Source organism: Saccostrea cucullata, unplaced genomic scaffold (assembly GCF_032062105.1).
Source record: "Saccostrea cucullata isolate Sc308-1 unplaced genomic scaffold, CSIRO_AGI_Scuc_v1 ctg406, whole genome shotgun sequence".
NCBI classification, from domain to species: domain Eukaryota; kingdom Metazoa; phylum Mollusca; class Bivalvia; order Ostreida; family Ostreidae; genus Saccostrea; species Saccostrea cuccullata.
In genome coordinates this window covers 886,584-910,013 of record NW_026930103.1, presented here as the reverse complement: position 1 = coordinate 910,013, position 23,430 = coordinate 886,584, and the positions used below count along the sequence as shown (strand labels likewise).

Sequence of the window (23,430 nt, the reverse complement as noted above, 5' to 3'; positions counted from 1 at the left end):
AATGAACTTTGAAATACTCTAGACTTGGGTCGTCTCAAGCAGAAGTATAACAGTCAGATCTTGTGAATGTCTCTTAAAGTGCAAAATATTCCCTTTTTTCAATTTAATTTAAATGTTTAGGCTCCATTTCATTGGCTATATAAAAGATTAAATGTACCATGTATCTTACATATATATACGAACCAATAAATTCATTCAATTTTGAATACTTTAATTTTAACTGTCAAGTAACGGTCGATTTGTTAATCAATTTCAACATCAAAATTTCTTCTATACATTCTACTGCTTTTGTTATACTAAAGTGAATGTTATTTCAAATTTTATGTACTGTTATATGTCACTTATCATGATATATTTGACAACATTTTGACAATTTAAATGCTTCAGCTAAAAATAGATATTTGGGTCAATATTGCAGATTTTATCTTTTGTGAAGGTATCATTCATAACTTTTTCATTTGTTACAAAATGCTTCTTATTTAACCATTTTTAAACTTTTGTGTATGTTTTCTTCCTTTTTTTTGCAAGAGATAAAACTTGTAAAAATTCTGGTATTCAAAATACACATAATGAGCCACAAATATAGCCACATTACAAGGTGGCTATGATAATACACAGTATAGTGCCACATTACAAGGTGGCTAACTCATCTTGCCTGAGCCTCATTTCTCGCCTCTCCCTGCGTCGACGTTCGAGCTCATCCTCCCCGTTAATTGCATTTACCCCGGCAGCTCTGTGTTAGTGCAGGAAGAAAAAGAATGGATGAAAAATTCACACACACACATTCCAAAAACTTGGATGCTAGGGAAAAAGGTCAGAGAAAAACTGTAACTATTGTCAATTTCATAAAACATGTTGGCAACAGGCAATTTAAGAAAGCTATGATGTCATGTGATTTTGATGACATCATCATAAAGTGCCAACCAACTAAAAAGCTGTTTTAGTGAATTTAATAAAAGAAAAATATCAATTAACCAAACCAATATTAATGAGAATAAATTTTTAATTTTGAAGTTTAATTTTTTTTTTTTTACAGATATATAAAGCTTTTTAGTTGGCATGACCTAATTGTTTACAGATAGAAAAGTTGAAGCAGCATTTAGACTTCAAACTTAATTGTTTCTATAATTTATGGTACTAATTTATGTGACATCATTCAATTAAGAATCTGAAGGATATCATGCCAATAATTATGACTTTAAGATAAAATTATCTTACAGAAAACATGGATTTATAGGTTGAAGTGACTGAAAGAAATTATTGTTCTGAAAAGTTCAAAATCATGCTCTCAGATGAAAATGAAATCTTGCTAAAATTAACATATATGATATGATATTGTGATCTACCTTGGAATTCTAAAGGAAATGTTGATATGATCTGTTAAAGATAACATTCTTTAACTGTGGCTTCAAACGTGATGTTTTAATAATGATACATATCTAATGCAGAGTGATTGCCCTTTGAATACATAGTAAATTTGCATGCAAAGTAATGTTTAATCCTCTATTTGCGAAAAAATATGTGAAAAAGATGAAAGAGATATTTATCTTATGAATATATCCCCATCTTTACATCATACTGGCTGCAGTGTTATCTAAAGAGGTCAAAAATGTTTTTAAAATACTTTCTTATGGTGCCACCTTATCAGAAACAAATCTTTAACAAAGAGTCAATATTTTCTTTTAAGTAAATAAACTATCTTTTAAAAAAAAAAGTTTCCTTTTTTCTTGTGTTAATTTATCTCTTGATTTCACAGGAAAAAATGTGATCTATGTTAGCTAATCTTTTCTGTCTTTTAATAGATACATCTAATCATACGATCATTGTTTAGGGTATATAGCGGTATGGCTAGAAAGCTCGGAGCTACGTTTTTCTGACTGATTCTTGCCAGCCTGTTAGATAAATCACGGCGTGCAACTTCTTGGAATACGTCCAACATATTGCCTTCCCGAAAAGTGATTCTCCAAATGTAGTGTTGTACACTTGTAAGTGTTCCTGCAATCTGATGACTCTGCACTTGTTTGTGAGGAAAAACAGCTCGAAAAAACAGACATTAACCTCAAATACCAAATTCTCTCCACAGATAAACCAGAATTTTGCGTGTTTAAATCAGGGAAAATTTCATTATGATGATATGTTTTTATGATGAGTTAACATCAAACGTTTTAAGGGAAAAATCTCCTTGACCTTGACCTTCAAAAGCCAGCTTGCAAAAATTTACTAGCAGAAACATTGCACGCTACTTCAGATTTTTAAAAAAATTTTTACAATTAAACATTTGAAAACTTTGGAAGTACTGTTTCCTATCTTTTTTAGATGTGCCCAAATTTTTACACAATAAATTGAAAAAAAAAAATTCAAAAATACCCCAAATTTGGACTGAAAAATTACAAAAATAAATTCAACCTCAACAAATGTTTCTTCAAGCACATACATAATACTGTATAATAAGATTACATCCAAAAATTATGGCATATGCTATTGCTATAGTTATCTTTGCAGCACCTATATCAGATAATGTGCAATAATTGTGATAGACTGATAATGACAGTGTAATATAGACCATGTGGGGATTACATAAAATAGCATCATCTGCCATTTCTGCAGAAAGTACACACATGTGGTTATAAGCTGGCTGCCCACTGTGCAATATGTTGGGTTCTATGCAATGTGACTTATGCCACAGATAGTAAAATTTTAATATCTACTGGATTAGAATTGTATATAGCAAGCAAATTTTTGAATCTGAGTGTTTTGAAAACTCAAGAAAAAAAAATTCTCTATCCTTTCACTTTGAATTGTCTGCAAAGTCTCAAAATAGAAAAAAAAGAAGTTAGGCCATAATAAAAATATTCCTAGATTCCTAGAGTCCCCGCCCGCCCCGATTTTAAACCCCCGCCTCGATTTTTTTTATTTCTGTTTTTCTTTGTCTTAATTCTGATCGGGATCGGTATTCATCTATCATTCTACTTTCGTTTTAAATCCCGTGAATGTCAACATGATTTTGACAGCTGAAAAGATGGTAATTGCTGTAATACACGATATATTTTAAATAAAAAAGATTGGTGATGATGTGAAGTAAGAGATAATGGAACCTTTACTATGACTTTATTCTGGTATTGTAGATAAAATTACACCGATTGACTAGGTCAATAAAAAATCTGCAAAATTGAAAAAATAAAAAATACAAAATAAAAGCCGCCCGCCCCGATTTTTTAAAAAATTTGGATGAGAATCTAGCAATTTATTTATTATGGCCTTATTTTTAAATTTCTATCAATATACCTCAAAAGTTTCATAGGGTAGTGTTACAGCTTATCTAGAATTTACTGTTAAGTTTATCTAAAACCTCAGCAGACTTGAACATTTCCTATTCCCTTTAAAACATCTTCACCTTTCAAAATTAAACTAAGGATTTTAATTTACTATAGAAAAATTAATTTACTATCAAAAAATGAAATGTCTTTTCCAATTTAAAAAGAAAAAATGATTAGAGCTATTTAAAAAAGCTGGCTAGTAAAAGACCTACATGAAGTGCACATTCCTGTAATAATTAGGCGATTATTGTAATGAGCTATGATTACTACACTAGATGAAGAGCAGGTGATAATGGTGGAACATGGTTATAAACGTCCGACTTTATGCAGCAAGATGCACGTACATGAGCTTCAACCTTTCTTCCCGTTCTTTTCTGCGTCGTTCTAGACGTTCCTGTAGGTGAAAGTCTTCTTCGCTGGTCAACTGTAGCCTGCGTTCAATCATGCACAGCAAATCATGCAAAAACAAATAAACGTAAGAAAAAAAACGACATTCAAAAATAAAATGATGGAGGGGGAGAAATAAATCATGTTAAAACAGTTTATTAATTAATATGCAAAATGGGAAAAAATTAAGGAACAGGTTGAACTTTCTTGTTTGATCAAACACTATGTAAAATAACTGCATTTTAATACTGATGAAAAATTCTGTTGTTGTCAATCTTCAGCTTAGACAATTTTCATTCAATTTAACTGATTATCACATTCAGTGATGCTTTAGGTGTAAGAGTAATATGTTTCAAAAACCCATTTAATGATTAAAAATGTTGATTTTTTACTTTGTCAACCATGCATTACGTCTCTCTTAAATAAATAAGGTTTACACTAAACTTTCGCAATATATGACTTTGTTTATAGTGTACTAGAAGAATTATGTTAAATATCTATTAAAAGTCCCCTCTCCCCATCCTATCCCCCTTTTTCTTCAATGGTTGTACTGTATGTGTTCTGTTTTGTATCTCCAGAATTTGCTGATCCAAGAGAAAACACTGACAACCAGTGCCATTAAATGAAAAGTGCATTGAACTTTTCTGTTCAGCTGGGCTGAAAATTAGTTCTTTTCCAAGAAAACCTTTAATGCAATGTACACCATCATACACAATCGATCATATTGATCAATGCAAAAATTTGGAATCCATTCTTTCAATTCAAAATGTATTATAATTCTAAAACTTTTGTCTAATTTAAAAAGAAAGCTATATGCTTGGGCAATGGCATCTTCATTACATCAGCTACTATGTATATCATTATTGTATATCAAAGATTACCTTCTGCTTCTGAACTTCTGACAACATAATTTTTTGCATATGTCAATTATCTCAAATTTCACTGTCACAGTGAAAATCAATAATAATTCAAACAACATGTTAGGATGAAACTTGCTTTAAAGCAAAGTGCCAAGAACAAGTAATTTTGAGTCAATAAACACAACTTGTTTTGGTTAAAGAAATAATTAAGGTATCATTTACAAACATGACGGATTGTATCTTAATTAACAGGTTAGTCACGTAATCAAATCCATAACCCCCTTTACGTCACCTATTTATGACATCAACATGAAATTGCATTGACCGTTTATGACTTAAATTAATTAAATAAGTCATCATTCTATGAATCTGTATTTATATAATATATAATAGATGCCTCATGCTCAATTTAGTCAATTAATGTAATAAAATGAAAAATTTGCAAATGTATATATCATGTTTAAAACTACATAATTTCTGTAAATATGAATTCACTAGTAAACAGTGTTTGTTGTAAGAATACTTTACTGTACTGTAACATCTTCTACAATAAGCATTTTTTTCCATTCATATTTCCAATTTGAAGGAGATCTTCAATGCGTTTTGAGAAGATTTTCTAGGTGTGTTAAAGCAATCTTTGCCTCTCTTAGAGAACTATGGAGAAGAGTATATAGTTTGTATGTGGGTGTACGCACAGCAGCAATACACATCTTCATGTCTATATAAAGCTCAGGGAGCTCACTGCAGGCACTGACGCATTACCAATGGCTGCTGAGATCCGACAAAATAACAGATTTTTTTCCCTGAATATTTCATTGCATTTAGATATCCTAGCTGTTTTTTATATATTTTTTAATAATAAATGATATATTGCCGACAAAATGTATCACTTTATACTTTCATAGTACTTGAAGATTTCACTGAGCAAGTAAAATTTAACACATCTTAAATGTATGAGAGTATTATCGATTATTTATGCATTTGTAGTTAATGTAAACAAAACATATATCCATCTCTCAATTTCAGTACCATGCTTATTACATGTCCATATGTACTGATGAAACACTGGCAAATGTAAATACCCTGGTTCATGTATGATAAAATATTTTCAAGCCCAGAATATATTATGTATCAAATCATAAAATTCTTGATATTGTTGACATCTAATAACATGTCACCCCTCAAAAAGTAAAAATCTATCAAAATTACCAATCACAGAAAGTGCACCTGTGTGCAGGTGAGAGTAAATTACACTTAGGCTGCAAAGATAGCATATAAAACATGGACCCCTGGAAATTTCAGAGGTGGGATCAGGTGCCTAGGAGGAGTGAGCATCCCCTGTTGACTTTTCACACAAGCCGTAGGCCTATGTACTGTAAATCACTTTTTACAAGTGCATAATAGTATTCCTTAAGATTATATAGAGCAATAACCAGAATAAAATTTTGTATTCAATGACTCTGGAAAATAAGAAAAATTTAGTGATCTACAGTATTGATTTGGTGGACTTTTCATGATCAAATTCAGTGTAAAAACAAAGGCCTAACAAATGGTATGAAACAAGAAAGCCAGAATATGATCCACTTGATAGGTTAATTTTTGGCTATCATATTCATTATAACTAATATGGGATTTAAAAAAAATGCCAATTAAATGAGGTTGTTGAAATCCCTGTAACATCAACTTATCAGTGAGTAGCATGCCTCACTTAAAAAAATTGATTGTACACTGATCAAGCTCTTTAGCGAATAAGTTGGGAGATTGATGTTACAGTTATCATGGTTATCAGGCTTGTTCTTGTTATCAATTTGTACATTTTTTAAGTATGAAAAAGAACAAATAAAATATGCACATTGGTAACTATTTCCAAAAGTTGTTCTGCAATCATTGATAAACTATGATATGACTTAAAGATGATTGCTTTTAAATGGTCATAATCTAGTAAACTTAATCTTAGTTTTGAATTTATGCTATTTAAGTGTGCAAATTGTAGAACATTTTAAAACATGTTAAAGATTATCATCCAACAAGAATTATCATCATAATTTGTGAAACGAAATGTGCTTTGATGAACGTGCAGATTTCAATTACAAGTTAGCTTTCATATTGTTGTTCAAAGTCATCAAATTGAAGCATTAAATGTTTAATATGTATTAGAAAATAAATTTTTTACCTTGTGTGAGTGCAGTCCAAGAAAGAAATGCGACTCAAGAGAAAATGGTGAATCGTAGGATATATTACAAATGAATTATTGTACGAGTATACAAAAATAATTAATTGTGATGCTTGTTATGGGGCTTGCAGACAGGGCATTTTCGGAAGAGTAATATAAAACTGAAATAAATTATGATTTTTTCCCCCTATATTTTGCATTTTAAAGTTAAAACTTGCATATGTGACTGAAATTTGACCCAAATCTGCGAAATGTTCCAAGAAATATGCTTATTTACTACCCAAAATAAATTAAGATAGAATCCCAAAGTAGCCTCTCGTGCACATGCAGAAATCATATATGTCATAAGAGATTTCCATGATACAACCAGAAAACACAAGGGTTGTCAAAGCAACCGAATTCCACAGAAGATGCCCATTGCCCAAAACATTGTCGCAAGAATTGTTAACAGTAGTACTGGTAAGAATAATTTGGTGCTTTACTGCATGTGACATCCATAATGTCAGCAAAACTTATGCATGTTCTTCATTACCTACGACAAATGTAATCCCATTAATGGGTACTTGGTAATAAAATAAAGCATGTTTTATGTACCAGGTAGAATTTTTATGCAATCATTATTGTGCAATCGAGTTAAGACTTTGCTTGCATATATTGCAGACATGGATTGAGTTTGAATGTGAAAACTACTGTATACATAGTGGTGCTTATGTCCATTGGTTTCCAAGACCAGACAACAGAGTGATGAGGGAACCAGCTAGGAAACAGATGGAGATGAAAGGTAATTCTCTCGACATCAATCATCTTTATATATACAATGCTGATTGTACAAGTCATTCAAAGGACTTCAGTTCAAAGAGGAAGAGCAAATTTAAAAGTATTTTCCTTTGGGTGTCTTAGATCATATTGCAAGAAAGTTTAAACAAAAATAAATTCCAAGGGCAGGAAATGAGAAAACTGTGGTTAACAGGAGTAGATCATGAATCACTGCCCTACAAACACCATAAAAAGTTGTCTGTACTCTTATGGTTTGTTAAGTAACTTGTCAGAATGATTGATGATTTTGTGTATCTATAAGTGATTCTCACACCGTTATCCTTATTTCATTTCTTTGGTGAATGAGTTATGATATTTGATTCAAAAATTAGAGAAGACTGACAACAAAAGAATACTATCTATTTTTGTTTTCTATCAAGGGTTTTCTACTTGTAGCACTACCCGAACAGTTAATTAGAATTAATTTTGCTGCAAAATCAAAAACATGCCGCAATGAGGTTTCATGCTTTTAGTTTTGTTTTCAGGGAAATCACTCCAAAACTTTTCAAAAATCACAGAAAACTATTCAGATTCTAATTAGGTCAAACAGTTTAGCTCTTTTTTATTTTAAGGTAAAAATATCTAATCTTCCAGGGGAAAAAAAAGGGGGGGGGTCATTACTAAAGTAAAAGCTAAAAATAGACATCTTACCCAGCTTCCTCCTGTTGCCGCCTGCGACGACGGGCCTCGCGTCTCTCTTCTAATGTGCTCATGATGATATGTGTGGATTAGTCCCTACGAAAATGAAAGCCCTGAAAAAAAGAAAATATTTTTATTTCAAATATTCCATTTTTTATTTGCATTATTTCATTGGAATGAGTGTGCATATTGTAAGGTAAATATTTTTTTTAATTACATGTATTGCTGAATCATTTTAATGGGGTTCAACATTCTTAGATATCCAAATTTTATAACATTTGGAAGCAATTTCATTTGTGGGTAACTTGTTTATAGAGAAAATTCAACCAACCAATAATTTGTCAAAGTTATCAAGGATTTGTCCATGGGGATGTAAATTCATGAGTATAAGGGTCGACCCACAAAATCTCCCACAAACAATGATGATTCCAGAGTGTATGATTTCAATAATCAATTTATATATACATACAAAAGCTGAAGGTTCATATGCATGTACTGAGATTTAAGATATGAATCTTCCAAGTGTACACTTGGATGCTTGCATGTCAATTTCTATGATTAATGGAGACTTGCACTACTTCGGATTCTTTTAAAACTCTGAACCAATGTTTCGATCATGATCTGCAAGAAGATGTTTGCATATTATCTAAATGTTACCATTTTGTAGGCAATTCTTATGTAAATACCTGTGGCTAAATTCAGAAACCCCAATATCATAATATTACCCAAAGACACAGTATACATTTAATCACGCTTTCATATACAGGCCCATTTCTTCTGCTAGGCCCATTTCTTCTGCAGAGGAAGATTTTTAAATAACCAAATCAGTCTTTCCTTTTTCTTCATAATCCTCTCCTCCCTGGAGTATGATCCTTGATTGGAAATAATTTAAATCCTTTTTTGGAAGGATGGTTTGTAGCAAATTTGGCTAAAACTGGAACCATAGTTCTGAATATCGAAAGTCAAATGTATTTGAAAGGAAAGTAAGTGACAAACTGAAAAACAAACTGTATTCAGAAAACTAACTTCAGCTGCTGGTTCAGGTGAGCTTTACACACCCTCACTCCCACACACAAAAAGCTCTAACAATTTAGGCATCAAGGACAGGAATCCAGAACATGTCAACAAAGAAAAATATAGTGTAAGTTATGATAACATATCAACTGCATCAAAGATATTCAATTAATAACTCCATTTCCTTTTCTATATGTTGATGCGATGTGTATGTGTGTCTTTATGTATACAAAACATAGACTGTAGCCTGCTGAATCCATGCAGCTGTATTGGTTCCAGCTGAAGGCTTCGGTACACCTGTCCCCATCCCACTGGAAGCATCAAGTGTGAATCATACCACTCAACAGTTCTCAACAAGGCCCAAAGTTTGTAAATACAGGATAGGTTTCTTTGGAAACTGTCTTGATCTCTGACATTTTTGAGATAGCAGGTCTCTTTGTTCAAAGCCGAATATGGAGATTTTTGAGTTTTCCTTTACACACAAGACTTTTAGGTTAATTGATGTTTTATCAAATTTATATGTGTTCTGTCCATTTGATTTTTAATATGTCAAGGCAGTTTCAAAAGAAGAGGAAATATTTTAAGAATTCATGAAGAAGTTAACATCCTTCCATTTTTTAAACAAATAATTGAACTGAGGATTTTCTGCATCAGACATTTTTCTTGAAAATCTGACTCAATTTGCAATTGGTCTATATTGGCATTATAATTATACATGAACAATGTAAATTTGCAGTCCCTTTTTGTCACAGTATAATAGAAATCCCCAAGCTGTCTTTTGAAAAAACAATCTTGTTCCTTTCACTCCAAGTTCAAATAATTGCAATGGAATTCAATTCCCATTTAGGAAAATAATGTATATCCAAAACAACATGTTTTGTCAGGGTTTACCAGAAGTATATCAAAGACAACAGAAGCTAACATTTATTGTGTGTTTACCAACAAATGACAAGCTCCTATTAAGATGTGGATGAAGCAGCAAATTAATGGAGCCCAGAAGAGACATAATGCACCAGTGTGTCTATAATGGTGTAATTCAAGATAAGACATTCCAGAAATGTTTCCTAGCATAAATGCTTAGAAATCTTTCACTATGCCATTACTGTTAAAAAATTTGATCCTTCAAGCATCCATTAAACAAGTTTAATTGCTTTTTCATAAGTGTATTATTTAGGATACTAATCTGATGTTTTAAAGTCATTAAGTCTTGGATAACTTCAAAAAAAAAATACACACCAGAAACTATAGAATGGCCTCATGTCAAAGAAGCTTAAGTTTTACTATTCTAAATTTCTTAACTTTATTGTAATTTGGTCCTTATTAAAAAGATGGAAAGATGAAAGGAAGAAACAATCATCAGAGTTCATGTTTACATCAACTAATGGCCAGTGTTTGTCTTAGTATAAACCAAAGGATGGGGTTTTCCCCCATCTTATGTCTAAACTGTAGGTCACATTTGAGCTTTAACATACTGAAGAGGCCCCAAAGCGTGGGTCATTTTCTGGTCAGAGCTACCAACCCTAACCACAAAAAGATTACATACAAACATACATGAAAGCAAGACATGTTACATGTCACACCACAATAATGCCATACAGGACTTTGACTAATAATGGCTCTCCAACAACAAGATATAATGAATACACTGTTATAAACCTTGTGACAAGATTAATATCATAAACTTTTTTAAGTTTTCCATAAATCTGTCATAAGCTCATTCAAGAAGTAAATATGTACATAGGTTAACTTGAGCCAGTTTGAAAATGTGCATGATCCACGCATCCAAATACCAATAAGTATAAATAAGAGTAAGCAACCCTAAATTATCCGAATATTGATGTACGATCCGATTTTCGATACCTCCTGCCGTATCCCTTACTGAAGGAAATATGATATCTTTTTAATATAAAAGTTTATTACGTATACAGGGATCACTTTGGGCTGCGCCTTTGCGCCATTGGCGCTCAATATGTGTAAATGGCGCACTAAAAAATTAGAAAGGGGTCAGTCTGGCGCATGTCTTACAGATATGGCGCTATAAGATGCAAAACTGCGGGTCAAAACTCTTATCTTGGTGCATTTTAGGACCGTTTTTAAGCTGACCGATTGTATTCATGACGTATCCGAGCATACTGTTACTTCGTTAAATCAGACTCTTAGTCGCGAATGTTCTCTACACCAGCAGAGCATCTGGTTGATCAAGACTAAAATCGGAGTTGTACATGGAATATTTCCTTCGTTTAGATTACGCTACTAGGAATTTTTTTTACCGAATACTGAGTCAATTATATTTATTAAAATTATATTTAATGATTTAAATAATAAACATATGAAAGTAATACTCCAGTAAGTAATATTTTCTAATAATATTTCTTAAAACTTTGATTATTTATTTCGAAACAAAACAAGTACAAGTTATACTCATTGTGTATCCAGACACTTGCCCGAAATGCCTCCAAAGCGAAGGTTGGTATTGGGCCAACTGACCCAAAACAACGAAAGCTTTCGTTTGTTTTACAGATAAAACGACGGAAACTTTTTAATTCCCAGATTCGGCAGAGGTCTCTGATTAAGAAAAACAGTCCAAGACGTTGACTCCTAATGTCAGCGTCAACGATGGTCGCCATTTCCAGTCCAAGTGGCTAACTTTGCATCCGTGGTTGGAATTACATGTAGATCAGATGGGACTAAAATGTTTTGCAAACGAATAAAAATTTTCTCATTTAAGTTTTTTGCGTATTTTGCTCCGAGTTCTTTGCATACAAAACCAGTCCCTACCATCTGAACCAAATTTAATCTGCAACTGCCCAAGGTAAATTCAGTCATGTAAGTTTGCTCTCTCTCAACAACCTTCGAGAACTAAATCTATAAAATCCAAGGGGCGAGGAATTAACTCTCCAATGTATTTTTCAGTACTGAGATGAAATTAAAAAAAAATCTTTTATATTTATAATATTATTGATTTTATTTAAAAAAAAATTAAATTTGTTGTGTCAGAAATGGCATTAAAAAACCCTCAAAGACCCATCATATTTACTTGAAATTCATCACAAAATAGCATGGAAAATCAATTTCTCCCGGGGGGCTCCGCCCCCCTGGACCCCCTACCGGGGCGTTGCCCCTGGACCCCAATGGGGGCCTAACGCGGCCCCCATACCCCCGGCGTATGGCCCATGGATTTTAATGTTGATGGGCCATTGGCCCATCAACATTAAAATCCAGAGTGATCCCTGCGTATATAATTCACATCTCATCTCGTCTGAATGATGTCATAGATAATACAGACAGACAAATCGCAGATCCAACGCTGTGGAATGCCACATAAAAATCAGGCTTAACGTGTAAGCAATTTTTTTTAAGAATTTGCCAATAAGACTATATAGCCACTGATGAGAAAAAAAGATAAAATTTGATTGGCTCCAAAATATATACTGTATAAGGCACTTGTGTGCCCTGGAAGTATGCTGGAGTGAATGGCTGGCACTCCATCAATTTTTTTTCTCTCTCTCTCTCCCTATCTCTATCCTACTTCACTATCTGCTTCTTATCACTCAAGAACACTACAAAAACCTGCTCTCTTATAACAATGCCGTCTCCTCTTCCACCCTATAGCTCTATACCGCAGCTCAAGGTGATCTCAAAACCTTCAGAAAATTTTCTGTTAACACCCATCGCAAGACATAAAAATGTTTAAAGAGCAAACAGATTTCACTGGAATTCTCTTATTTTTACTTCAAGGAACCATGGAGACAGAATCTGAAGCTAAAAAACTTTGCAATCTCTCAGTGGTGCAGTTTTTATCATGGTGATTGAAATGGAGAAATGAGTAATGCTCCTTAAAAATTGTGGGTTTATTTGATTTCAGCTGTTAATTAGCCATAATTTCCTCTTATTTTGAAAATGCTTCATGACCACAACATCCTAACAGCTAGACCTTTGCTGGAATGACAGATTACATAGACCATTATGCCTGCAGAAGCTATTCAAGATTGTCTGTAAAATCCATTCAAGGTCAGAAGGATTGATCATTACACTACAATTAGCATGCTTCCAAAACAACAATTTGTACTTTTATATTCTAAGATTCTTGCAAAAATTGTATAAAAAATGAATTGATTTAAGCACAATTAGCCCTTCCCAATTGCCTCTGGAATCTATGAACAAAATATGATGAAACTTCAAGAACATACATGTATCAGGTTTTGCAATCAAGAAAGAGGATGAAATCACAGAAGTTTTAAAAGGGTACATGGTAAAATCATCTCCATAATTATGGTAGTCCTTGGAAATTTCTCACTAAAAAGTTTTTAACACTTACCAAGTTTTTTAGTGCTTACACAAACTATAAAGCAGTAACACAGTGATTTACTCCAAAACACATGAAACTACTTAATTATCCTCCAATCCAAATCTGAAGAAAAACAAAAATTTTGAGGGAAAGGAACTCGAAAGTTTACAAAAAGAAATTCCCAATATTTTTGACAGATCTTCTTGTTCGTCTGAATGTTTAGGAATCTGTGACAGAAGGGGCGAAGTCTGCAGAGCCTCTGATTAACCAAGACCATATGGGAGGGGCTCACCAGGGGGTGAACTCTGCCAGAGATGTTTGCATTGCAGCTGACTCTGATCTTTATCAGGAGATGCTGATCTTGTCTAGGTGTCTCGACTGTCTAGTGGCCCCACAAATCATTCATTAGAAATCCTCTAATTGACATAGCCTCACTCTCAGCTAATCAGACCCTTCACATTAAACTTTGGCAAAAACTCACCTATACAAAAATAAGCTCCTCTTCCTCAAATAAAATATTAATGCTACCTCCCTTTGAATAAGAATGTCATCTAAAATTCTCCTCCCTTATTTTTTTTTTGTAATACAGAACCTTGAGTGTACCACAAACACAATCTTTTGCCAAGGAATTTTACAACTGCAGAAAACTGTTGTAGGCCTCTCTAAAGAAGAATATTTTCATTCAGATGGTATGTACAGAGCTGATAATGACCTGGAGAGGGTAGCTCAAGATGTAACCAATCAAAGTCTTTAGATCAACTTGGAGCTGAAGATGCAACTTTTTATCCTAGAGGCCATTCAAGGGAGATAAATTTGACTGCTCAATAAAAAGTCATTGGATTAATTGACAAAAATAGTGCAGCATTTTTAAAATGTTGATGATAGGTTGTAATAAATGCATAAAATCATCACAATATTTAAAGGATATTAATTTAAGCTGATTGTAGTTTTCTAGAATTCCCCCACCCCCTCCCAGACAGACACACAAGATTCTATTAGCATCTCTCACCCCCTGCTGGGCAAGATCTGGCTGGCATTCCTAAGTAAAAAATTATGTAAATTCTCTGTAGTATTGCGAGTAAACGACCCCCAGAACCTTACTCCACACTTAATTAGCAGATATACCTTAAAGTCTTAACAGAATCCTCCTCATTTACCTCAAAACCACAAAACTGAACCAAAAGAAAAAAAATTGTTTAGGCAAGCTGTAGACAATTAAGGTACAGAAGTTTGATTAAACTGCAGTGTTGCACCTCTTAAAACAGCAGTCAATTAACTTGTTAAATGCTTCTGTATTGACTCACTGCTGATAGATTGGTGAAATTTTAAGATCAACCAAAACAAAATTTTGCTGATTAATAACCATTTTAAAATTAATATTTACAGTGATACAGTGTTCAGCTGCCAAGCAATGTCACTCTGGTGGCTCAGTAGCAGCAAGGGAAGCAGACTGAGCTACTTATCAAAGGTTATACATGTGTAAACCACATTTTTATGACTGAACAGACAACAGATACTCCTAGAAAAGGGAGATAACTCTAATTGCTGCCAACATATTCATAATTTATTTCTTGCCAAAAAAAAATTTATGACATGTACATTCAATTACTTGTATATTGGATATTTAATATAAATTTTCTGACACTGATAAATCCTTGAATGAAAATTATAAATCTGTCTTGTCTTTAAGAATATAAGCTAGAATTTTAACCAAGTAATATTGTTTGACTACAAAGACCATTAATCAATGCCATTTATGGTAATATGATCGATATGTGCATTATCTTATTTTTATTTATGCCTATTTCAACTCATTTTTCTTTTCTTTCAGGAAAATCACAATGTATTGATAGCAGTGTAACTTCAAATTCAAGAAAGGTTGACAGATGTCCTGGATCCACCCCTCAAGATCTCAGTTCAAGGAGTAAAAAAGAGGAAGGGTGGATTGTCACCCTAATTAAAGTTAGCCAAAAATGTAAAAGAGTGGAAATTTAGGTCTAAGAGAAAGAAGAGAGAGACAACTTAGCTCCTCAAGTTTTTTTCTCTAAAAGAAATAAGGACCATGACACCAGATTATCCATTTGATGACCAGCTATAATGACCCATTATGATTCTTTTTCCATACACTTTGTCCACAATAGCATGCTAACAAGCCTGACCCTCAACATTCAAGTACCCTGTTTTCTTATAAATTACTGTGCTTTAATAGGATCCATTTCAGAAAACATTGCCAACAGTGTGAATGATATATTTTGCACATACAATCTCTCAAACATTACAAAACTGAATTAAAATGAAGTGGCCTCTTCAACATCTCTGATAAAGGGGGTATACCTGTCCATATAAATTAAAGAAGGAAAAATGTGTCATCCATTCTAATGCTCTGCTTTGAATACATTAACCAAATTTGAGTGGCCGAAGAAAATAAACTCCCTTTCAGAAAGATGTTTTATTAGGTCCAAACAATGAGAACTGACTTATCACCTATGTAATATACATGAGATATAGTCAGATAATTTAGAATGTGGAAAGCTTTTACAAACACAATTTGAGAGAATGTAGGATTAGCAATAGGAAAGCATTTCCTATTGCTGTGTAAAGAAATGACATAAATCATTAGTTTTCATCCTGCAGTGGAATGTGTCATATACAAGACTATTGAATCTTTTTAGATTAAGGGGGAAAAACCAGTGCACATTCAATATTTCAAGAAAATAAATCTCTTCTGCTTTAAATTTTTAAACAATCTGAATATAGTTGAATGGTTTGTGATTAAGACACATTGAAGCTATACCAATACATGGGCCCTCTCAGAAACATCTGATCAGAACAAAAAATCAATTAAATGATGCAAATTCTCAATACGAACAAGCAAATTCAAAGAATTGTGGTCTCCTTGCTTTTATAGTCTCAGTGTTAATGCAGGTGAAATATATAAAAGTCCTATCTCTTCTCATTCAAAAGTTATGACCAAGGTTAAAGTTTTTGTGACAGATGGACAGCTAGATTGACTGACGGACAGACGAATGATATTTTATGTCCCCTCACTTTTGCAAAAGCAGGGAACAAAAAAACATGATGCATGTAAAATTTTCTCTGTAGTGAGTAGGAAAAGTGAAACAAGATATCCTCAGTAGGTAAATTACTACCAACTAATGCATTATTTATCAACAGTATAACCTAATGAGAAGATAAAATCAGAGTTATCTCCCCCTCCTGCTGAGAGGGACACCTGGTGATTATGTCGAATATTTCACATCTGGTCCACTGGTCAGTCTGTCTGGTCATCAGTTCATTCATAAAGTGTGTCAGTTTCCCACTTGACCACTTCAGCATGAAATTGATCATTTAGACTACCTGCCAACAATATTTATCTGGCTCAGTGCTTAATTAGATGTAGACTTTTACTTATGTCAGTTCAAATAAATCTTATCTCTCCGGTTCTCAGCCATTGGGTACAAAGAGACCAATAAACCACTCTATTCGTGGTCAGATTGTCATTCAATAAGGGGATACATATGGAAGTTAATTTAATTGTTGTCTTCTATAAACTTAACTGATTATAGAGGATATTGCCTAAAAATAAAATCTCATATATCAAACACATTGTAAACATTTTTTTTCTTTTTCCTGATTTAATAACACATTTCATAATGATGGCATACAAAAAAATTTGACGAAGGAAATTTTAAGAACTCAATTCTAAAACTCAATCATTCAAAATTTTGAAAAAGACAAAACAGAATTAAAGTACAGCATTTCTTAAAAAAAAGAATTTCAAATCCTGGCTATAGTCATCGTCGGTAACCCACGGGTGATTCACGTCGATTCTCTCCATCATCTTGCGGACTCAAAACCTGTGGTTTGCGACGATGGGCTATAGTCACCTTAATCTTACCTACAGGGAGTTATATCTTTTTATGGTCCCCTTTAAAAAATCATTGAAAAGAAAATTGGTAAACAAATACTGACATGATATGTAAAGATGCTGTCAAAGAAATGATGTACGAAGTGCCTGCTGTTACCACACCACTGAAAAAATATGGAGGTCAGATCTCGTTAAAACTCCATGGGAGGCCTGCTCAGTCTTTTATAAGATGAAAATCCCTTTGTAGAAAGATGACGAACAGCACACAAGGGAGATTAGCAGAACTGGACCAGAAGACTAAACGAAAGGTCCTTGAAAGGAAGATGACGGGTATAAATAGGTATACTTAGTTTGTGGAACTAATAGACAGGCAAGGAGAGTATATATACATGTACTTGTGTGACTGAAAAACATTTATTATCAAATGATATTTTTTTTCATATTGACAAAATAAATGTGTGAAATTAGGGAGGGAGAATTTTAAATACAGTATCCTTTATTTTGATTTCAATTTAAACTCCAAGCATCTGTGTTGTTGAAAATAATTTGACCAAGTATAAGAGTTCAACCTAATCTACCAGGTTAAACTGGATTAACTAAGTCACTAAATATAAATTTCTTTATTTGCAAATTAGTTTTGTGCCAGCAACTACTAGCACGGATGCCTTTTTTTGAGTTTGCATGTAAGTAGCTTTGTGCAGTCCAATTTCCGAGTCTATAACATAAACCCCTTGGTGTACATTTACCTAATTTGGCTTCCATCTGAATTTGATCTAGTATCTAATATCTAATCTGGCAGATTTTGTTGCATTGCATGTAAAACAGTAATTATGTACCAGTCTTCGCCACCTTTCCTACAAATGCCATTGCATCCCTCATAACAACAAATTAATGCAGCTCATTTACAACCTCTGAAAGGATGGCTCTTTGATGTACAAAGATAAGTTGCAATTTTAAAGCTAGGTATAATTACTGTCATTTTTCTTCTGTCATTTTTGCTGCATGCACTAAAAACTTAAATGCTTTCAGTAAAAAACAACATGCAAATACCTAATAAAACTGAATCTGACATATTACTATCAAAACATAAATCAGTGAAGAGAAAAAAGTCTAGACGATAAGTAAGAATGATATCTATCTCCATAAAGTTAAATTCTTCAGTTTATGAGCTAAATCCAGAATGCCAAGATTTATTATTGAATGAATTGTAAAAATATTGCCCAACAAATTGTTTTTGACCTTTTGGGTTCCAGTTAAGAAAATAAACAAAGATTAATTAAAGTTTTCATGACACGAACTGGAACCTAGGGGGTTAATGTGCATTAAGTACAAAGATATGCCTGATTTCAATGAAACTTAGCAATGACAATAGTACCACATCGCACCACTCTTTAACACCTGTGTTGGCAACAGTTGTATTGTTTCTGCAATATTTTCTTGTAAACCATATCCTCAACAACTGGTTAAGATTGTTTTTTCAGATGTCATTCAACATATAAAAATGTCACATTTGATTTTTGCTTCTGATAACGTCAGGTGTATTTATGGACATTCACATTGGCTCTTGGTTCATGAATGTAGAGTTTAACAGTGTCCAAATAGTAAAATTAAGAAAGAAACAAAAAACTGTATTGACATTTATATCCCTTGAAGCAGAGTCAGGGAAAACAAATGCATGATTTAGGTTAATGGATTTACTTCAAGATTTTTCCTTCAACAGTTAACCCTGTTTGCATAATTATTTTAAAACTGTTTTGCTTCCTGACTGAAATTTATTACATTATGCAACTTTTTATCTCTTGACAGATTGCCGCTATTTATGCAGCAGACGTCATGATTGCTTTAGTGAAATTGAATCGTGATGCATTAAAGAAACACATTAAAATGGAGAAAATATCATAGTAATAATGGACTGGGATTCAAGAAAGATTATGAAAGATCATATACTCTAGAACTTCTGCTTAATTTCAACATCATGATCTTTCAAGAAAAGCCATTGCACTTTCTTTACTTTCAACTGAATTATGAAGTGTTCAAGAAACACATCAAATTGAAAAATAAAATAATAGAAATAATGGAAAAGGTTTCAATAGAGATTATGAAAGATCACATACTCTAGAAATTCTGCTTAAATTCAAACTCATGAGCTTTCGATAAAAGCCATTACACTTTATTTACATTCAAAGATTAGAAAATTAAATATTTCTGAAATTATACCTACATCACAAAGAATAATCACTAATCCATCAAAACAAAAGCCTCTATAATGTTTTACTTTGACATCTATCATGATTGCAAAAAAATGCTTTGAGAAGAGAATTTTAATCAAATTCAAAATGAACAGATGAAATATATCAACTTGAGGAAGAAGGACAAGCTACTGTCAAACAAATATGATATTTTTTTTTAAATTTAAGATTTGGATAATAAATTAAGAAATTCAGTTGAACTTTTAGGCATGAATCCAGGAGTTGAAGTGAGGAGGGGGTTGCAAAAAGTAGGCAGGAGGTCTGGGGGTCACCTTGAGGCCCCCAGTGGGTCCAGTTGGGGCCTAAGGGGTGAAGCCCCTGGAAACACCTCGATTCTAGTGATTCTGTAGGCTAAAAATGAGGTCTACTGAGTAAATATTGACAATTTCCATAGGGAGTGTATGCTGGGTGCACCCCTCCCCCCATTTAAAATCAATCAAGTGATAACTTAATATATCTCAAATCCAAAGACATATCAGTTTTTTCTCTGTGCCATCAAGTTTGAGTTAAGGAGATTCGACTGTATATTGACAGTCCAATACCTGATGTTACCCACTATGATTATATAACTCTACACCTTCTGTTCTCTTCTGTGTATACTGAACTGTGTAGAATTTCTGAATCAGCCAATAAAAAAAGATTCTGTGACCTTGTTAATTGATTTGTTGCACAGATTAGGATTAAATGAAAGGATTTATTCACAACAAACTTGGACTGCACCCTTTAAAAGTGCAGCATTGTTGATTTTTAAGTTCATAATACACGCCCTCAATTAACAAACTCACTGAAAAAATGCTGACAATTACAATATGTGCTTGCAATTAAAATGATCGTTTCCTTGCCAAACTATGCTTTTCAATAAAAGTGAAAGCTTAGTGCCAGTTGTTAACCATAGAGATCAGAAGTTGATGAGCCTAGAATCTCTTGGCAAAATCCTACATAACATTCTTTGTACAATTGTCAGCTTTCTGCACTTATCAATCAAAAACATCTTCAGATAAAGAAATCTGTCTGATTTCTATCAGAATTTGTTCCAACTTGGTGAGGAGACCCACATAAACATATATTATATAGTAAGTTTTTTGCACCTTGCCTCTCCCCTCTAATAATCAATTTGTTGGATGGGAACTTCTTCAAGGAAAATGCTGATTTGCAGTGCCCTGGAGCAGTAAAATTAACAAAGCAATACAAAAAAATAATATAAATCCCAGCCAGCAGAAAAAAATTGTAGGTTCTGCTAGTGATGTATGGCTGGGTCGACTTATGGTACCTACTTACTAATCATGTAAAGAGGGATAGTGGCGGCTAGGCCATCTGGCTTGAATTAGATGTGTACTGTACATATTGTACATAAGCTCTTATTCTTTGCCTCTACTGATAATGAGGTGGTGTTATTACAATACCCTTGTAAGCAATGCAATATGACCCCCAGACAATACAACCTGGGGTTAAACATTAATTCTACACAATGCATCACATAAGGACTGGAACCCAAACAGAAAGGGATAGAAGGCATGTTTTTTTACCAAATTGTAATAATGCCTGTAAATCACTTAGATCTTGCTAAATCTGGTTTTTGTGAAATGATTTCACACAAATGTAAAATATAATACTTCTCTCAAGATTTACATTGTATCCTACCTCAATAGCAATTAATTCTAAGAAAATGAATAGAAGTCAGAGCATTTTGAATCTGCATCCAATAAAGGTACACAACTTTAGAAAAATTATATGGTTTCTAAGTAGAACCTCTACATGCTATGAATAGTTGTTCATGCAGTCCTGAAAATATTGTCTCATTTCTGTAGACTTACCCTGAAAAGCTGTTAATTGGTCCAGACAGCTTATCTGGTTATCTCCCCTTAACACTTCAAAAATGGCACCTCAGAAGCTCTACAAAATATAAATGCCAAAAATAAGTACATAGCGAATATTCTTTAATTCCCTTTTAATGCTTTTAATGGATGTATGAATTGTGATTTATACAGTGAATGTTATACATGTATATGATATGGTAAATTTCCATGTAAAACATCAAAATCCTTTTGTACATTTCTTCCATATAGTTTTTGATATGTAAGCTATATATGACACTTCAGTCATAAAATTAATATAATTAATTTTCAAATTCATAGCAATTTATATCATTATGCACACTTATAAACATAAATGAAGATAGGTATATTTTTGTAAACATAGGAAAATTGGGAGTGTTAAAGTCATTTAAGCCTACAAAGTAAAATTTCTATATCCAATAGCTTTGTGAATCCAAAAACTTAACCACCTTTAGTTAGGGAATGTTTGAAGTGAAATTCTAGGTTAACACTGCACAGGAAACTGATATATGGAGGACTGGAAAATATAACCCTTACCTTGCGACATGCAGAAATAAAACCCAACCCAGAGAGAGGCAGAAGATCAGAGACAGAGAAGATACAATGCATAATCAAAGACGCAAAATAGATCCATATGAGAGGCCCTCCAAGGGGGCAACAGATTACAAAAAGGTTATGATATTTTTTTCCAAAACATATGGAGGGAAAAAAATAAGAGAACAGATCTTGAGTGCTGATGTTCTTAAAGCAATATCACAAATCATTTATGGTCTGATTCTATGTAATTTGTAAACCCTTTAATTAATTAATCTGGCCTCAATTGTGACATTGCATGAACACAACATTCATGTCGGTGATTATGGTTAACAGATGCCAATAATTGTCTGCGAGTTTTCTGAGGGTTTTTAGCTCTTTCTCTTTTTTTTAAGGGTCAACATGCATGCATAAGAAGAACAGGTTGTCTTAGCAAAAAACAAATTATCTGTCGTAAGGTAACATTTAATCAGGACAAAAGGTCACTGTTGGAAAGATAATAATCCCTTCTTTCTACCTAAAGCAGAGCTGGTCATGCAGTTATGGAGGAAAAATGACACCAATAAACATTCAGTGAATCTTAATAAAAGAATTTCAATTATAAAGGTTACAGATCTTAAACTAAGTCAACTTGACTCTCAATCCATAATCTGAATGAATAAAATAATTTAACCAGCTTTTATCAATGTTCAATAGGTCAAAATCAGGATTCTTGACTTACGAGGCACTAAACCTCTTAAAAAATAAAATTGGCTTTGCAGTCAAACTATTACAACTTCTAATCCATTGCCACTTAAAAAGATATGCATGATGGTACTTGATTTTAATATCATTTTTCATATGCAAATATTGGCCTGCATCTCAAAATATACTGTATACATCTGCTGCAGCAATAAATGAACCCTGTGTTGCACCCCATATTCTATCTATGAATGTAAGTACATAAGATATTTGCCTGGTTAATTGGTAAAACCTGAAGTATGAACACTTGGATAATTGTCAGAGAATACCACTGACATTATTCCATAGCCCCTACTGACACATTGGAACAGTTTGTCATACCACTGTAAACCAAGATTTTTCCAGACTGTTAGCATCATTGGGTCATATTTTAAGTGATTAAAATGTTAAGTGACTAAAAATTACCAATTGTTAAGCCATTGCTTTTATATGGAATTTGACTGCAGAGTATTTGTCTATCTGAGCAATACATAGAGCTCATGGCAGGTGTGTCCGATCAACAGGGGATGCTTACTCCTCTTAGACACCTGGTCTCACCTCTAGATTTCCAAGCGTCTGTGTTTTATTTCCTCTTCACAGATTTATACTATTTTAAGTTTTTTCAGACTGATCATTCTTCATTTAAACTTTACCCTTTTCGTTGTTTTAAATTGAAAAATTTTCTTTTAAATTTACCTGTTGCCAAAATTATTTCAAGCATATACATGTA

General features: G+C 33.1%; 1 protein-coding gene and 1 long non-coding RNA gene across 13 annotated transcripts in view; one reads left to right on the top strand and one right to left on the bottom strand.

Annotated features, from left to right (window-relative positions):
• Positions 1-22,093, bottom strand: part of LOC134282902 (troponin I-like) — a 37,751-nt gene extending 15,658 nt beyond the window's left edge. Inside the window, exons 1-5 of one of the 12 annotated variants that reach the window (XM_062765327.1) lie at positions 21,984-22,093; positions 21,426-21,504; positions 8,205-8,305; positions 3,662-3,748; positions 656-733 (exon numbers count right to left, since the gene is read on the bottom strand). In XM_062765327.1, the coding sequence (XP_062621311.1) occupies positions 656-733; positions 3,662-3,748; positions 8,205-8,266 (227 nt within the window). In that variant the 5' untranslated portion in view covers positions 8,267-8,305; positions 21,426-21,504; positions 21,984-22,093. Of the gene's footprint in view, positions 1-655; positions 734-3,661; positions 3,749-6,737; positions 6,836-8,204; positions 8,306-13,524; positions 13,727-13,975; positions 14,134-21,425; positions 21,505-21,983 lie in introns of those variants that run through there. The other 11 variants (XM_062765318.1, XM_062765322.1, XM_062765323.1 and 8 more) reach the window with 11 other exon arrangements.
• On the top strand, positions 7,260-10,295 carry LOC134282904 (uncharacterized). The gene is made up of 3 exons (XR_009995384.1): positions 7,260-7,518; positions 9,446-9,571; positions 10,054-10,295. It is a non-coding gene; the product is annotated as an uncharacterized LOC134282904 (long non-coding RNA).
• Positions 22,094-23,430: the final 1,337 nt, after the last annotated feature.